Source organism: Coturnix japonica, chromosome 5 (genome assembly GCF_001577835.2).
Source record: "Coturnix japonica isolate 7356 chromosome 5, Coturnix japonica 2.1, whole genome shotgun sequence".
NCBI classification, from domain to species: domain Eukaryota; kingdom Metazoa; phylum Chordata; class Aves; order Galliformes; family Phasianidae; genus Coturnix; species Coturnix japonica.
The window spans coordinates 12,480,000-12,498,930 of NC_029520.1; the positions used below are offsets into that span (position 1 = coordinate 12,480,000).

The window sequence follows — 18,931 nt, forward strand, 5'->3', positions numbered from 1 at the left end:
AATTCTGAAGGTGTACGGTTGTTAGCAACATGAACAATCTAACACCCTATGAAATTACTGAGCCAATTACCGGGTCAAATCTCCAAAGACAGATTCTTTTTTTAAACTTAAAAAGAATCTTCATTCTTCACTGGGACATATTTCAAAGAAAATCAACCTGTCAGCTACTATATATGGGGTCCTGGGCTTCTTCTAAACCTTGGTGCATTAAATCAGATGTAAGGAACAAAAAAGAACTTGAGATCTCAAATCTGTCTTGTTCTATAATTCTTAATACTTTGCCTGCTAACACGCTAAAAGCAAAGGCTGATCATAGCATGTATAATTTAGTTGACAGGAAGTTCACATGACTCATTTTTAAGTGAAGAAAATATTTTTTGTTCCACTACCAAGTATGGCACCAGTACAGCACCTCAGTTCATTGTCATCCAGCAAAAAAGGCATTCAGATCCATAATATAAAAATAATTAAAATCATAATGGCCATATAATGATCATAAAGGCTTACAATAAAGAGAGTAATGGAAAGCTGTAAAAGAAAGGTCCCCTATTTGAAAGCTATTTCAGCTTACGTTTAAAAAAAACACAATGCAACACCACCAGCCTCCTTCCACCGCAACAATAAGGACTCTCATTCACATATAAAATGTTTCCCTACTCCAAAATAGAATGCAAAACATACTTACTTGCATTCCTTGCTGGATCCTTCAGTCTGTATATTAGCATATATGCATTTGTGGAGCTGGTGGAGAAAAAGAATATTTACCTGAAATTATCAGATAGGAGGACATTGCTCATTTCAAAAGCTGATTTATTTCCTCATTACCACCAGTAAAAGTTATATTGCACTAATCTTAGTAGCGTTCAAACCAAAGGAAGGTTTTCAAAAGTAAACATGTTATTTTAAATGATCTTAAACAGCAGTCACGATAGCTTTTAACATCACTTGGAGTATCAACTTTTATTTTCAAGTTAACCTGTTAACCACATGAGATTTCAGGCATTCCTTTGCTTATATCAGCCTTCAGAAATGAATGTAGTGCTGTAGGACTTACCTAGCAAAAGCACTGGAATAGTAGCCTCTGCTTCCAGAAGACCCACCATATGTTTTCTTAATATCTTCCTGAGTTATCTAACAGAAAAATCAATTAAATTATTTGAGAAACTTGTGATAATCAGTATGCATTTATTCTCATTATGAAAGATAGCATTACACATTAGCACAACATTAATTACATAAAAAAAATATTTCATGATCTGCTTTTTTGTGGAGTGGAACCAAAAATACATTTCAATGTGATCAACCTCTTCATAATACAATGAATCTAACAGATCTACAAATACAATTCTCTAAGCAAGGAAATATTTTCAGCTATATAGGAAGGCCAAACTCTAAATCCAGCATGTATGTGAATAAAGGCTTCTGTTTAAATCATCTCTCGCTCAGCATCAAGATCTTATTGGCACGGCATGAGAACTGACCATAAAGTCTGGGATGCCGGAGCCTGCTTTTTACAACCTTTCTCTTAATAGAGAGAGCTACTACACTTAAATTGCTATGGAAAGAACGTGCTATCTTCTACTTCAACAGAAAACAGAAGGTAATACAAGGAAACTGAAATAAAGATAAATGCATCAAGGAAAAGCTACAGACCAACTGTTCCTATCACATGGACTGAATCAGAACACAGATGACCTTACATCTCAGTCAGCTGAACCAGGTAGACTCAGCTGTGATACTCTCCAGACAATCAGTGCTGCAGGCCGGTTTTACTGTACAGTTTGAGCAAAGAAGCAGATCATGCCTCAGACAATGGACTAAAATGCAAACTGACTAGCAAGTATCAAGGCTGTAGAGGACTGGTTTCAAAGTGTAACTTACAGCTAGGAAACAACGTTTGCACGCTAACCCACAAACGCTGCTTCCTGCATGCTGTGACTTTGAGTGCATTGCAAAAATTCTGGAGGAGCATGGGGAGAATAGAAATAAAAAGGCTCTTGCTTCAAAGAGGTAGGGGCTAAGATCTATAACCAGCACCAACAGTGTGTGGCAAACAAAACTGGAAGGGGAGAGAGGCAACTGGAGATAAGGAACAACAAGTAAAAATGCTGCTACTCTCCACCCCTTGATTCAACATAAAAATGATACGTCAACAAACTACAGAGTGTAACAGCTCTGTTAAATGCAGGTGAAAAGTCACGTGAAAAATAAAATTCCACTGATTCATTTACGTGTACCTAAGACAATGAAAATATTAGTTTTACCTTGCTAACATGTTGATCATTAAAGCTGTACCACTGGTCATCACTAAAAGACTTTATACAGGCATAGTAATGGCCACCAGCAGCACTTCCAGAATGGACCATAACAGAGAAGAGTTCATACAGTAAAGAATTCTGCAGAGAGAAAAAAGGTGTGGTAAAATACAGTAAGAAAAGGTAGGGAAATTATTTTAGAAGTATTTTAAAACAATCACATTAACACAAGCATACAAATAGTTTTATGTTATGAAGGATATCTGTGAAACAGAAATGCATTACTGCAACAGACATAGTTTCGACTCCAATATGCTAAATGCTATACAGGAGTATTTAATAAAAGAAAAAGAGAAATTCCTTTGGCTGCAGGAGAGAGTTGGAGGAAGGGGAAAATGAAAAAAGACTTAAGTCATGGAAGCATGGTTTTTGAGACAGCATTAATGCATCAAGTCAGTTAATGTATCACTTTTCAGAACAAACTATGAATGTGAAAACAGACAATAACAGAAACCTACAGTAATTATCATCCCTAGAAGGAAACAACAGAGTAACATAACAAGAGATGAAATTAGCATCAGCACTACTGAAAATACTCCGGCTGAAAAATACAGACACTGAAATATATAAACTCTGAGGGCTTTTGATTCCTAAGAAATGAAGGAACCAGAGAAAACTTCCCAATTTTTCTTGCTAAACTAAGATACTTTTGCAACAAACGCTGCTAAAGCAGCATGCTTTTGAATACAGTCTCCAAAATAAAACTGTTTACATGAAGAACATCTTCAACTTGAGCTTCTGTTACCAAAACAAGTTAACTAGAAATCCTCGCTCTGACAAGTTGCAAAGACCTCCACTCTTCCATGCTCTCCAAATCAGCTGCTTTCCTTTACTGTAGTGTCTTTTTTTTTTTTAATTTGAATAAAAATGCAGCCTTTCTTTAAAGAAACAATTCTTTATATGTATTATTGTTTACATTTGTGTTTGACTGACCCCCATCAGCAACTCAACAAATCATTCAGTCACTCTCTGCTCTCCCTGAGTGTGATGCTGGAAAGAATCCAAAGAATGAAAGTAAGAAAACTTGTAGGTGGAAATGACAGTTTAGTAACTGAAGGGAAGAAGACAGAAGTAGCACTTGCTACCTCCCATCAGCAGATCAATGCCCAGTCAACTTCCAAGTAAAGAACAAACTCCCATCTTTAACGGTTGAAGGTGACATCAGATATTAGATGGCATAGAGTATCCCTCTAGTCAATTCAGTTCAACTCAGCACTGTATAACAACTGTTTGCTATCAGCTAAAACACTGGTGTGTTATCACCACTGTTCTAGTCACAAATCCAAAACTGAGCATTATATAGGATCCCACAAAACAAGTTAAATCCATACCAACCGGATTCAGTACATTTCTAAACATACCTTTTCACTGCCAACTTTAGCAATTCTTTCTGCTGCACTGTTGCTTTCCAGGCAGATTCCTTCATCAACTCCATCATCATTAGAAAAATCATTGCTCATCTGGTCACTGTGACAACTGCCTTCATTTTCTGCTCCGCTATCAGTGCAACTCTCAGTCTGAGGAGACTTCTTAAAAATAAACATTATACAACATTTAAAGAAATGTGGAACAAGAAATCACAACATTTGAGAATTACAAATCAACATCTGTACAATGAAAAAACAAAATACAACAGGCACCTGCAAATCAATGCAAAGAACTGGTTTATTTCTGTCAGAGTATGTTTAGTCTGCCTCTGAGATCAGTACTTTCACATCCTGCATGAAACCAAACGGTAATTACTTGGCAAGCTCACATCAGTTACTTGCCTATTCCATTTACAAGGTTTATTCAAATACTTTTAAGACTAACAGCAGATGAAAAAATGCTGTTATAGCACACCCATATTAATCACAAGTGATTCAACCAGAACTATTGTCATTCACAGTAGAACTATTGTCATTCACAGTCGAGCACTTTCCATACCAACTGAATAGACAGAGTTCAGTAGAAGACACATTACTCTTCTAATAACTTACAAGCAAGATGCCACCCACGCTACAAATGCAGCACATTAAATACAAGTTGATTAAATGCAGGAAATACTACCTCCTGATTGTCTTTACTCTGGAAAATTCTTCTGATTTTCTAACAGTTGATAACAGTCTCCAGTCCTCCCAAATCAATCATTCTCACCTGGCTCCCCATTAACGTTGGTGTGGACTTGTTTACAAATTATACCATGTAGACTGCAGGGTTTTTTTGTTTATTTTTAAACAGAAACAAAATATTTTCATTTGCATACTAGTGTTGTATTTTTCTTACACCACTACACAAGTTCCCTCCTGGGTAAATGATAACATCTTTAAAGTGACTGTAAAGTAACAGTGTTCTCACTGTCAGGCACATTAAATAGCTCTTGGAGAATGTAAAGGCACAAAACAGATTTTGGCCAAAACTAGAGAAAAACAGAAGTTAATTTCTTCCCCCCCTCCCCCAGAGGGAAGAAATCAATTCACTCTTTCTGGACTATCTTCCAGTATTTGGTTTCAAAACTTTTACCTTACCTGTTATAAACAAAACAGATTCATACCTATACACATTTCACTCTGGATTTGTACAAAGATATGAGACATTTTTGAATTGCTCATTAAGACATTACAGAATATCAGATTTGAAAGGGACTGAGGGATCTCAGCAGCTCCTCTTACACCTTGTCCTCTAGATACTCCACCATCTTTAACTTCCTTTGGATGCCCTCTACTAGTTTGTGTCTTTTGTTATACTGTGGAACTGAAAAATGCACACAGTACTTGAGGTGAGGCTGCAAAAGCTTGGAGGAGAGTGGGATAATTCCCCCACTCAACTGGCTGGCAGTGCCGGGCCTAATAAGGTAAGTCAGAACTATCTTAGTGGAAGCATGGAAACCCTAACATGAATTAGAGAATATGATAGCATTACAAAATAACAAAAATCTTCAGACATAGGAAAACTTCCAATTAACACATCACTACAGCTAAAGAAAATTTTATGTAGATGAAAGCTAAAATGGGCTTAGTAAATCAACCCTTGAATTTCCTTAACAAGAAACTTCAAGTAAACTGAAGACTACTTTTCTCTAAACAAAAATCCTTACCTCATCTTCAACATCTATGAAGATACTCATGTCTAACTCCTCAGGAAAAGTCATACGATCATTCAGCTTAATTCTGTGCATAGTGGTATAATCAAAATCAAATCTCTTCAGTTGTAATGTCAACAGATATGGAAAATGCAAGAACCGCAGGCCCTAAACAAAGCAAAAGAGAAGATTACACTACCATTGTTAAGACTAATATTTAAGGAAATGTAATTTTCATAAATGATCTGGACAGTGCTTACCTTCCTTGCATCACATTTCTTCTTACATCGCTCACAAAAATATTGATTGGGGCCATCAAGAATCTCAGGCTGAATGAAAGCATGCAGTGCTTCTTCCTAATAATAAAAAGAGATTATCTGATTTTGGAAGATCTTTTACAATATAGGTATAAATAACTTTATCATAAAGTTAAAAACACACACAAATCACCTGTATCGCTGAAATCAGAAAATTCACAGAACAAGTTTTGATACTTCCTTCAGATTCTTGAAAACTGAAGGAAACGTCATTATGTGACTTAGTGGTTTCACTGTTTACCACATATGTTGTGAGCTGTGCTTTAATATTAAAGCTCCTCAGAACTTATTATTTTTGAGCTATACAACTATCCATCGGCTTTTTAATTGTTATGTGATTAACATCGTTGTTCCTCAAGATTTTTCATTTATATCTCTTCCAATTTTCTGCAATGTAATCTTTAAACCAAAATCAGTATTGATTAGAATGTTAGAACATTTATTAATATGATTCCAATTATTCTTAGTGATAGTTTACACAAAAAACTAGTCAAAAATCCTATATTGTGCAATCTACAACACCTCCTGCCTGCCAATTTTGTAACTGTTACCTCTGAAGAGGTAACCCTTAGGAAGTCTCAGAACTACTAAACATTTCTAACATTCCCAGTATGTATACGCTCCAAAAGATACCACAAGAGATGAAGTAACAGATTTGTACAAAAAAGGCTATTTCATCTTTCTTGTACTTCAATGAACCAAGAGAACACAGGCTGGAAGGAACCTCTGGGCTATCTCTACGTATTTAAGCTTTAACTTTCAGCAAAGTAAAATGCCATAACAAACAGTTCAAACTAATTTTTGTGTGGCTAAAGACAGGTACTTAGAATTTAGTTTTCTAATGCATCATAACATAATTCGTAGTTTGATGCTAACATATCTTACTGCTTGCATTTACTTAATAACTGTGAAGAAAAACATTAGAATCTTTATGAGAAGATGCATAATGATTAACAATTAAGCAAAGATTATTAGAAAAAGCTACTAATTTCCACCTCAGATTTTTCAAGCTCATATAGTTTTTCCATGTCCAATACACTCAGCAAAAAATAAAAAGACCCTAGCAACCTAGCTTAGATTTCTAAGACATTAAGCAAAAGTAAACATCACACATCCATATTCTTATTTTCTTCCCTAGTTTTAGTTTGGCCATGACACCACATACAAAGCAAGTTCACAGAAAAGTATTTCTAACTCATCTCTGCTCAAAAAAAAAAAAAAAATCTGCTAGCACCCATACTTAAACCTTCAGTAGAAAAGTTACAGATAATGATCTTTAAAAACACAACTGTATTTGCCATCTCTCCAGAATACTGTTATCAATGCTAGTTATCAAACCATTCAGCCCAAATAAGTTATGGATGCCTTGGAGGTGTTCAAGGCCAGGTTGTATGTGGCTCTGGGCAGCCTGGTCTAGGGTAGGAACCCTGCCCATAGCAGGGAGTTTGGCATTGGGTATCTTTAACACTCTTCCAACCAAAGCCATTCTGTGACTCCACTGCTTTCTTGTAACAATTATAGCACATCAGCTAGTTCCTCACTGAATCCACTCCCCTCTCAGCTACTTTTCATCTGTAAAATTTTTATGGCTTCAAGTAAAAAAAGAAATATATATACACATACTTTTCGGTTCAGTCTAATGACACTATCAAATTCAGGCAGACAATTTTCTACAAAATCAATGCGTTAATTGTTGCCCTTTTTTACCTACTTAAAATAAGAAGTTATATGTTTTTTCTGTATCTCTATTAATGTCAAAGAGACCAGTTCTGGTTTTCTAAACCACGCGCTTAAAACTATGCAGATAGTAACTGAAAAAGAACAATCCCAAGGTAGGTACTGACAAGACCTCAGTGCCCAAGTGAGTTTACAGCTGTGCTATTGTAGTATATGACATGAACTTGGGGAATAGGGAATCAGGAAAAAAAAAATCAAAATGTAGACCTTAAAGATAAATGTTTCAAAAATTATTTCATTTAGGTAATAAAAAAAAGAACTAATGTCCTTCGAATGAGTTCTTCAGTGTTCTCATTGAAGAAGTAACATATATACAGATGAACACAACATTTAAAGCAGCTTTATTTTTTGGTAGTACACAATGTCGAACAGTGGGATAATACACTTTGTGTGGCATTTCTACAGATTAACCTTATTTTATGCTTGTGCATCCATTCTCTCTTATTAGAAAGTAATGGAAAATCACTTACCTCTAACTAGAGTTCTTTGAAGGTAGTATCCTCCTTAGATCCCCTATCTTGGGTTGTGTCGCCTGCTGCAAGTTCCCTCAGGAGCTGACTAGCAAGGTCTAAGAAGTTTTACATTCCCTTCTATAAGCCCTATTAGCGCATGTGTGAAGTTTTGGATCTCTCATTTATATCCTTTTGCCTACGCCTACTAAAACACCATCATCTATGGATCAATGGAGGATACTACCTTCAGAGAATTCCATTTAGAAACAGGCGATTTTTCCCTTCTCCAAAAGCAAGTATCCTCCATATCTCCCCACTGCTGAAGACTACAAAACTAAAAATCACATCTGCTATAAGTAAGACAAGTGCAGGGAGGAGAAGCAACTGAATATAATCAGAGTAGGAATTAAAAAAAAAAGCTCAAAAATTGAAGCATCGATACAAATTGCAACCACGTAACTCTGTAACAAGACTTCAAAACTATTTTTCTTGGTATATAGAAAACCCAATAATGGCTGATTTACAGGAAACATATTCAATATTACTGAGAATAATCTGATATTTAAGTCCTTTTTTGTTCAAGCTTCCTGTATTTTTTAAAGTGCACAAATAATGTGTCTTTCTTTTGAAATAGCATCCTGCTGTAGACTTTTTCTACTGAAGAGAGTAATCTCAATTGGAGACATATAACTAATTGCTAAATGCAGAATGCAGTGATGGAGTAAAGCTTTCATTGTTTTCCTTAATAGACCTGAAAAAAATCTCATAATCAAATAATAGAAATTCAAATAAATCCTGTTTTAAGGAATATTTCCAGAAATGTGTTAAAAGGTGATAAATGATGCACTCTAAAACTATCACTGGAACTGCGGCTCAAAAGACAGCTTGAAAAAGCTGGATGTTCCTGAAAAGATTAAAGCACTATAAAAAAGAATTCAAAAGACCTTACTAAATTGAATTCTTTTTATCAGATCAAGGCCTTTCGTACCTTTACTGCTTCTTGACGACTATTTGAAATACAGAGCACCTTGAGCTCACATAGCAGCTTAACCTAATTCTGACAATTCTTAACAGAATGCTGTTAAGAACTACAGAATTACTAGTGCTTAAATAAATGCCAACATGCTATAGACAAAAGGCAAAAATACTTGAAATATAATAAGTAACACTGGTAAGCCAATTATGCAACATGTGATTGTTTAAATCAACGTTTACCCAAAGACTTCAATTTGTGCTTCCTTTCTCTCACAACTTCATATTACAGACATTTTAAACCACAGCAGTGGATTTCCATTTGTAATAGCTTATTTTCATGGAATAGTGAAAAAAAACCAAAGCTTCCACAAATGTACTAATATATACACTTGCCAACATCATCACTTATTTCAGAAGTGAACTTCAGAAAGCACAGCAACAACACTGCAATTAACCTAAAAATTCAGTCCATCTTCTGTTCTCGTCTAAGACTTTCAATAAAGCTATGAAAATTTAGCAGATGTGCCAATAAAGAGAACAGCCCAAAGAAAACTTAGCAATCTCAAAAAATATTTCGGGTAAATGCTGAGAATTGTATCAGGAAGAAAATAACTGATTACTTCAGCCTGGAGGCAATAAAGTTGCATTTCCCCTCCCCTTATACATGCACCAGTAGGACTCATTGAAGGGTAAAAGAAAAAACAAAACAAAAAAATAAACCAATAAGCCAAAAAAAAATCTTCTAGAACTTGCTAGCTGGTTCACTGCACAAAGACGAACACCCCAAGATGGAGTATCTAGGATGATACTTACCACATAACAAATTATACCACTGTCGCATTATGTATTCTATGTGTATGGATGCACTATTAGTCAGCATAATAGTACACACCACGCTAGCAAACGCCTGGTTGGAGCCATATGGACGGATGACCAAAGGAATATCCAGGTATGTGTCAATTCTCCAGCCTTCGTAGCCACATTCTAGACATCGTACATAGTCTTTCAGTTTGCCTTGGTACAGCTGATTTATAAGATCGGCCTGAAACAGACGGATATTTAACACTGCTTTAAACATAAGTAAGAGTACATATCCTCTCTTCAGTTTTACAAGAAAACATCTTTTTAAATTAACAGCCAGAATTGTCATTTCCTAGCAGGACATCCAACTCTCTATTCCTGTCCCCCCACCCCCCATCCCTGATCTACCTCTGCAGAGAACGTGCGTCAAAACAGCTTCTCAAACCACGTTACATAAGCTTTGCAGCTTGAGCTGCAAGGGCCCACTAAGTAACCTAAAAAATACCACTGGTGAGAAAGTTATGACTGAAGTAGTTACATAACCACTTCCTGTGCTTCAAATAGAGAATATCCAAAGTCCAGAATATTTCACTTCTAACTGGAGGAAAAAAAGCAACACTCTGAAATGCAGTTTAACTCCAATAAAAAAATAAGAACAGCATAAGAAAAAAATGGCAACTTCTGAAGTCTGCCAATAATCTTGTATTTGAAATTCAGTTTTCTGTTTTACTGGTTTTTTTGTTTGTTTTGTTTTTTTTTTTTAAACAAGAATCTGTAAAAACAAACACAAGAATCACCACACCCTGAATTCCGGCAAGTGTATTGTTACAATTACCTGTTCTGTTTGCTTCCATTTTTGCTCCAAAGCATCAAACATAACTCTACAAAGCTCCTGTACATCATGTTGCTGCCACGCTGTTCAAAATTGAAAATAATGACAATGTTATTTACTCAATATGAGAATGCTTCCCAAAACTATCAATTTTAATCATTAATTTTAATTATTTAGCTATTTTTCCTCCATCAACATCAATGTAGGCCATCAATGGGAAACAGCTAAGTGAATCACACAAACTTAATAGCTGCAATTACCCTCACTACTATCCCATCCGAAACTCCGTGTAACATCTGTTGTTTCAATTGCTCTTTTCTTGCTGGTCTGCAGTAAAACAAACAGCCTTTGAAGCTGGTAGGGGATACTGGTCACAGGATCCTCTTCAGATTCCTCAAATTCCCACCTATTCACAACAAAGTATTTGATAATTAAAAATGCTGTTAAAATATTACTCAAAAAGACAAAGCAATATTTTAAGAGGTCTGGCAGATTAGAGGTGAACTGAAGCCCTGTTGCTCAAGGAAAGCAAAAAATAATTCTCCTTCAACAAAACCACTTTCCATTTCTGTAACAGAAGATGATGCTTTCTTTAAGCGTTTAAATCTAAAGCACACTAACAAAACAATTTTGAACCGTTTACTATAGAAATACAGACATGAACAGCACTTAACATGAAGTCTTCTGTTTTCTAGATGTGGCATATTCTCTTAAAAGCTTGTGCATGCCACACCAATAACCCCTGAAGATGGCAGTAACATCAGAAGGCGCTAAGCAGAGAAGTTACACTCGACTATCAGGTTTGATTTGAAGTATGAAATCTTTCCCCCTACCCCAGGGAATGTCTCCATTCCCTTTCTGTGCTCTGCTCTTCGTCTGTTTACCATCACTCTACCCACTACGGAATCAGGGTTTGCTATTGAAGTTCAGATACTTCTCAACATCCAAAAGACAAAGTTCTGACAGGACACATTCAAAAGGGTTTCCTACCACAAGATACCAGGACAAATGTGACAGACTTACTATAATAATTGGAAGAATCTGTCTGAATCATATATACTCACTTATATAATGCATTTCTAAATTCAGGCGTCATGAAAAGTGTTTGTAAGAGGCTATTCAGGTAGCAAGTCATTGCTTGATTTACCAGGCCCACATAACCTGTACAAAGGAGATGAAAATAATGTAAAATGACAGCAAATCGCTAAGAATTAAAATAACTTTTAAAAGAAATCAATTCTGGGATTTTGTTCACTAAGAACTGCATCCAGCTGTTGTCATTTGGACTACAAAAACAAACAAACAAAAAACGGGGAAATATTACACTTATTTCAAAGAGAGCATTAAAGAGACTGTTAACAGAGATCATTTCCCTGAATTTCACAAAGCTGTTTCAATCATCATGAATCATGTATCAAAATGATCAGCAATATCTAATGTTGTCTACTCTACCAATAGACACAGGTAAAACTAGAAATACATTAATAGTTAAATATGTTATAGAAGAATCTAGAATTCATTAATCAACATTTTGTATAGCAACTTGCTTATTGCCTATGCGTCAACTAAAATTATTCTAGTCATAAATAAAATTCGTATCTGCAGTGGATTTAATTAAATTCTCTGAACTATAAATCAAAGACCTACAGAGTGCCCATGCATATACGTCTTTCAAAATCATCTTCCACACTAAATAGAAAAGCTACCAAAATCCAGCAGTTATTAGTCGAAAAGAAGTTTATATTATTGTCATTTTAACATTTTCTCCGAAGCACCTAACATTAATAGCTGATAAGTAAACGGCACATACTGAAACGTAATGTAATAAATAAATGAAATATTCTTACTTATACCCTGAAGCTCTTAATAACAGTAATAAATACATCTCAATTCCATGTTAGCAACAAAAAGGCAGATACACCATACCAACACATTCTGAGAAGATACGAACTTGGGCAACATATTTTCTTTATTCCTCTATACAACTCATCGTATTAGTTTTATTAAATGGAAAAAAAATATGCAGCAGATAAAGATTCTCATTTGAAAAAATCTTGAACAGACATGAATGGGTGTAACATATGTATATGTAACATAATGCTGTCTGTGTGTCTGCCAGCAAATAGTAACATTAGGAGTCTGGCTAGTGAGCTATAACTTTGTGGATACATTGTAACATATATGAAAGTAAAAAGCAAAAACATCAACGGATGTTGCAGAACTCAGATTAAAGGCTCAACAAACAAACACCTAAGGATTAAAAACACCTGCCTTGAGCAGGGGGGTTGAACCAGATGACCTGCAGAGGTCCCTTACACCTCAACTACTCTGCTGGTTTTATGAAAAACCCAATTACAGTTGAGTGGTTCTAGACAAGATTGATAAGAATATGAAATAAAAATGGCAAGTATGAAACACAGCAAGGACATTCCAATCAAGTATTTCATGCCTGTAAGAATTAAGCATCTGTCAATCTTCAGGCACTGTGCATAGCTTGTCAGCACGACAGAGCTATGACCAGAAAAACATTGTGGGGAATTCCAGCCAGTTTTTGTTTTTCTCTCTTCTGGCAATTGCTTGAACATCTTTTAATGAGCCAACAGAGCTGGGAGGCAAACAGAGCAAAAGGCTGTGACGTACTGGTTGTGGGAGGTGGCAGCAGCTGCCAGCTGGGCATAGGTTGCATTGGCCTGCCCTCTCCTTGCTGCAAAGGGGCTTGCCCAGCCTCACAGCATCTGCCCTGGCACCAGGTTGCACTCCCCTTTCCAAGAGGGAGTCTGCTCACTGCTGGCACGACACACAGGGGAGCAAGGCTTCTCTTGGGGAACCATGGCAGAAACAGAGAAACCAGAACTGGAGGGCTACAAGAGGAATGTTTTAGCTAACACCAGGAATGCAAAGATTTGAGGAACAGGTCTTCTGAAAAATAATGTGTTTTAATTTGCAGCTTGAGTACTTGATAACTTTCTTGGGGTGAATACTTGTCAGTAACATAATCACTCAGCCAAGTAGCAGATTAACACCAAAATGGGAGGGGCATTTAGAATTAGGACAATTAGAATCACACTGTCACAAGTAGAAGGTGGGACACAGCTCTACATAAAATGTGAGAATAGCCTAGAAAACGTAACAGAAAATGTATAAGTGCAGAGTGGTTTGGGGAGGGGGGGGCTTGTTCTGTGATTTTCTTTTTTTAGTAAAGAAGATTTATTTCAAAAATCATGAAGATGCTGCTATTTCAAAGTATGCTAAGACAATTAGAAATCAGCAAAGCATTTACAAGAGAGAACACTATACCTGTCTCTGATTTGCTCAGGACTGAAGAGTAAGAGTAGCTTTGACTGACGTAGTCATTGGTACAGCCAACAGAGCCCTCTCTTGGAAGAGGGCCTATAAATCTGTCCTGGGCACTGTCTTCTGTTGTACCTGACTCCTCCTAAAACAAATGCATTTTATGCAGAAATTAGACGACAAATTATTTCTCTCACAGCTAAAATCAATTGTCTTAGTATGTCATTATTTATTTTTCAACACAATAGAGAAGATTCTCAATCACTAATGTAACTTCAGTTCTGCCCTCCAAATTCCCAATGCATTGAGAAAGCATTCTTTACATTAGCGGATGTAAATAGCCTTTGCAATACTATACATGATCAAGTACAGCGCTCTAATGCATACCACAAAGCAAGTCTGCAATTCATCATCTCTTGTTTCTCAAGTTTGCTGCACTGACATCCAAAACAAGATTTTCATTCACTTTTAAAATGTGAAAAGTACAATTCAATATTCTTTCACAATTACACACCAATTCTGACTCATATATACTTAATCTTTTCTTTCCTTTTCATAATCAAGTCCATAAAGACTTTATGTTGACATAAGAGCTGAGTAACAAATACATCCCTGCCTTTCTGATCCACGATTTAAATAAACTGTGACTATGTTAATCTTGCAGTGCATCATAATCTTTGAGCAACAGCAAATTTCAAATATTTTGTAATGGCAGACAGCTGTTTTTAGCAACACCAACCAATCCTTTTTACAATAAATAATCAAATTGAGAACAGCCAACTCTCCTCTTGATGCCAAACTACAATTTCTGAGAATCGTCAGTGGCCTAACGCTGCTTTCAAACAACCAAAAGAATAAGTAGTTAGGGGATTGGGATTAACAACAATGGATTGTTAAGACTTCTCTCTAAATGTGTCACAGATCAATTCTACAATCTTAAGAAGTTAATCACACCAAAACATTAATACTTGACAAGCACAAATAAAAAGTGACTGCTCATCACCACTAATGGAACTGCTCTTAATTCAAGATGAACCAAGAATTGTTAAATAGTCTAAAAGTCTATTGAGAAGTCTCCTGAGGTACAGTTCATATGAAACACATATCCCAATTTCACTTTTTAACATTATTACAAGAACAATACACACCATATATTCTACTCATCCAACACTAAACTTCAAGACTAAGAATTTACTAACCTGCATTATATGAGGTTGCTCACCATCTTTGTCTGTCAAATGCAGAAAGTTCTTCTTCCCTGGCTCAAAACCAGCATCAAGAATAGTTTTGTCACTGTTCTGATCTATTGGAGTCTGTTAAAAAAATAAAGCGCTTTATTTTTTTAAACAGATTTATAGGCAATTAATAGATTCTGTCCAAGTACATTGCTTGAAGTAGCTTCTGGCACACTAAGATGAAATGAAAATAAATAACAATTATCCAGTATAAACAAAACTTACTCATCACTAACACTGAAAGAACTTGGTGAGCTGTCCCACTAACAATACTAAGCATTATTAATACAACTTAATGCTCAGAACTTGGGCAATCTCTTCAGGAGACAAAGACACTGGTCTACAGATTGCCTGCAGAATATCAAACCAGCAAGTCCCCTACATTGCCTGCACCAGGCTTTTTTTTATTATTATTATACATTCAAACAAGTATCAGAAGAAGCACAGAAAGTTACTACACAGTATTGTTTCTTAATGATTAAATTCCTATATCAATTGAGAGCACATTTTAAGATTAAAATGTAGATATAATACATTAACATCCTGCCAAATCAAAATACTGGTATCAGCAAGTCTAGAGCACCTACTACTAATTTTTACAGGGATTAACAAAAAAATACTATTCCATATTCACCTATGCAATATGGATAGCATGTATCTGTAATGCTAAGACTCGAATATTTGCTATCAACAGTTAAAGTACTTTTGTCATACCATATCAGCTCCATTGTCTCCATTTCCCCACACTAAGTCAAAGGTTCCATTCACATAGCCCACTTTTGAAGCTACGTCTTCAAACAGCTTTTTAAGTGGCGTGGAAGCTGGCACATTCAAGGTAACGCGTTCATTCACTGTCTTTGAATTTGTGGTATCCTGTACTATACACAGCACTCTGGGTTCCTCAGCAGCACTTTCCACCTAAAATGACAGCAGGCAACATGTCAGTGAGTTAAGAACATCTTGGAGTTCAACAAAAATATAACCAAGATTTCACCAGATGTGGTAAATTTCTTTTACGATCTAAGGATCCTTTACTTCTGTCTGCTTTCATAAATAAAGAATCCTACATTTTTGGAAAAGCTATGTCAAAACCCTTCACTTCTGAAGAACAGTAAGAAATCTGGTTGGGTGCGGAAAAGCCTCTGAAGATCTGCACAGAACATTTGCCTTCAAATATACAGAAGACTGCACTGAAGCAGAAACAAACTTTCAAGTCATCACTTCAATCTCACATTTGGTTTTGACATGGTCATAAAACACTGCTGAGGTGGAAGTACCCATGTGATTTCTAGGAATGTAAACCAGAAGATCTCCAAGCTTCCCAATCAACTTGGAAGCTATCCAATAGAACATAATTCTCTTCATCAAACCACAACCAACTTCCTTCTACCACATCCATGACTGGGTGAGTCAGCGGAGAAATTCTTCTGTCTGATTAAAAAAGATTAACACGGCCCAGATGACTACTAAGACGTTCACATATCAGGACAGAAGTATTCAAAACAGTAACTTGAATATATCTGATATCAGCCAAGTAAGGAAGGCAACGAAATGAAAGTAAAATCTCATAGAGCCAGAAAACCCAAGAAAACAGCATTTCCCCAATGCTTTCCAACAGTGAGAAACAGGGAAAGCAAAGGCTTAAGGAAATACAATCAACTCTCTTAGTTATTTAAGGGATAAATCAGAGAATAACTAATACATAAATATAGGAAAGTTGAGGTCAGTAAAAGGAATAATTAGTCCCCAGTCAGTCAGCCTTTTCAACTTGTAACACAGAGCATTAGTGATGCACATCAGATCACCCAAATGTCACTCCAGGGCAAAGAGCACATCATCAAAAGAGGCAAAAAAACAACTGCATGCAGTTCTATCACCATTTTCAGTGGATAAGACATCAGCAAACAGCAAGAATTGTGCTCATGCTTCAGCTGTCAGCCACATCACAAATACACACAGAACAAAGAACCATAAAGAACTGAACAACTTGAACATCGCTTGTATCTCTATATGAGCAACCTCATCAAACAGAAGGCCAAAGCGCTGTTAAGTTCCTCATGAGAGGTCCTAAACACAAAATACCTTAAAAAGGAATAAGCAGTTTAGTTCACTTTATTTTCCTAAACAACAAGACCAGTTGGCAGTCTCCATGCAATGCAAAACCAAAACATTAGATAACTGCAGCATCTACTTCCACAGAGTAGATAGTAGACATGAAGTTGACAGAGAAGAGCAAATACAGCTACTCACAATCTGCAATACATTGTTTCCTACAGACTGATCTTTCTTAACAATTGGAAGCCCAATTTCCCTAGGTTTAACCAACTTCACTGAAGACTTCAAGACAAGTTAATGTTCTAACTACTTGCTCAAAAATATGCAAGGCACCACTTCGAGCTAGTCCGCAACATCACATCTTCACACATTTCATCTCTACTGGAGAAAGAGAGGTTTATGAACTACTTTCTGAGAAGACATACAAAATATTAACTATGCAGTAAAAAGAAAACACTTCAAGAGTCAAAACCAACTTGAACATGTGCAGACTAAAATCAAATTTCACCAGTGATGAGCTCAGGATGAGCTCTTTCCACTATATTTTCCAGCACTGACTTCCTTTTATTTATTTTTTCCTAAATCAAATCATCAACATACAATTTGACTCCTTTATTTTCTGGTTATGAAAGAGAAGTTTATGGTCTGGTTCAGTGACCTACTACCTCGGTTATTCTGCAGAAGACAAGCAGCAGCTAAGAGCCAGCACTCATAGGATCATCCTGTTCTTAGGGCCTGGGTTCCACTGCAGCAGCAAGGGCCTGCTCTGGGACTAAGGCCACCTCCTCCACAGCACAGGATACTTTAGAGGCACCTGGTACTTCCCATACACACCCAAGAAAAATTCAACTTAACCTAAATTTTGTGCTGATTCTACAAGTACTAATTACATGAAGTATGACTGTGCCAGGAATAGAAGAAGTTCTCCATTTGAGACCCAGTTCCTTTTTGTCACACTGCTTTTACATATCCAACACCATAACCCTCCTTTCCTTTGTGGAAGACAGCACTAAAATTCAACTCATCCTATTCAAAATGAGAAAGTTGCTCCACTGCTTTTAGTTATAAATTAGTCATGACTAATATTAGAGTTAGTACCAACATGCAGTATCTGATGGAGAACTACGAACAGGAAGTAACATTCAGAGAACTGTTTACTAAAGATTAAAGAGGACTTCCTTGTGCTGGATGTTCCACACCAGACAAATCATCTCTTGCTCATTCAGATGTAATTCTGACAGACTGAACTGGTTTAACTCAGGGATAGCATAGCAAAACATAAAAAGCCATTGTTCGAGTTGTCACTGTTTCATGCTCACAGTAAACAGATGAAGCAAAAACCATCTAGATCCAATTCTGTTCACACCTTGTATTCTCACATACTTTCTGAACTACCAAACAACTACCACATCTTGTTTGCGGCTACTTCACTACAACAATATCATAAAAGGCAATACCAGGCAGAGATCAACCTCTAGACAGACTTACCAAACCAAGTCCTCAGAGTAAACACAAAACCTACTTTCAATTGCTAAATAATCTGGTATACAAGACAGCTACACAGTTACCGTTTCTGATGGAAAAACTAGAGGGCTACAGAAGCACGCTGATGTAAAAGCATATAAACATAACAGCAGAAGCTTTGAACTGAAAAAGACTAATATGCACACAATCTTGGTATTCAAGAACATACATAGAAATTCAGCAGCTCATGCTCAAGTTAAGAAATCAAAGCTACAGCATCATGCTGTTACTGTGGATCTCAGTTATTTTACAAAGTTGATTTCATCTGTCTACCTGTGAAAATTTCTTCTTCAATTCAGCCAAGGTACTTCGTCTGCAACTCCAAAACACATCCTA

The 18,931-nt window shown here is 36.3% G+C and overlaps 1 protein-coding gene across 6 annotated transcripts in view; it reads right to left on the bottom strand.

Moving 5' to 3' along the window:
* Positions 1-18,931, bottom strand: part of USP47 (ubiquitin specific peptidase 47) — a 47,225-nt gene that overhangs the window by 14,141 nt on the left and 14,153 nt on the right. For 3 of the 6 annotated variants that reach the window (XM_015863986.2, XM_015863988.2, XM_015863987.2), the window contains 13 exons: positions 15,731-15,934; positions 14,981-15,094; positions 13,788-13,926; positions 11,555-11,651; positions 10,751-10,896; positions 10,494-10,573; positions 9,750-9,899; positions 5,637-5,732; positions 5,392-5,544; positions 3,677-3,844; positions 2,265-2,396; positions 1,055-1,131; positions 686-741 (listed from right to left, as the gene is read on the bottom strand). In XM_015863986.2, coding sequence (XP_015719472.1) covers positions 686-741; positions 1,055-1,131; positions 2,265-2,396; positions 3,677-3,844; positions 5,392-5,544; positions 5,637-5,732; positions 9,750-9,899; positions 10,494-10,573; positions 10,751-10,896; positions 11,555-11,651; positions 13,788-13,926; positions 14,981-15,094; positions 15,731-15,934 — 1,612 coding nt within the window. Of the gene's footprint in view, positions 1-685; positions 742-1,054; positions 1,132-2,264; positions 2,397-3,676; positions 3,845-5,391; positions 5,545-5,636; positions 5,733-9,749; positions 9,900-10,493; positions 10,574-10,750; positions 10,897-11,554; positions 11,652-13,787; positions 13,927-14,980; positions 15,095-15,730; positions 15,935-18,868; positions 18,929-18,931 lie in introns of all 6 variants that reach the window. The other 3 variants (XM_015863981.2, XM_015863983.2, XM_015863982.2) reach the window with 2 other exon arrangements.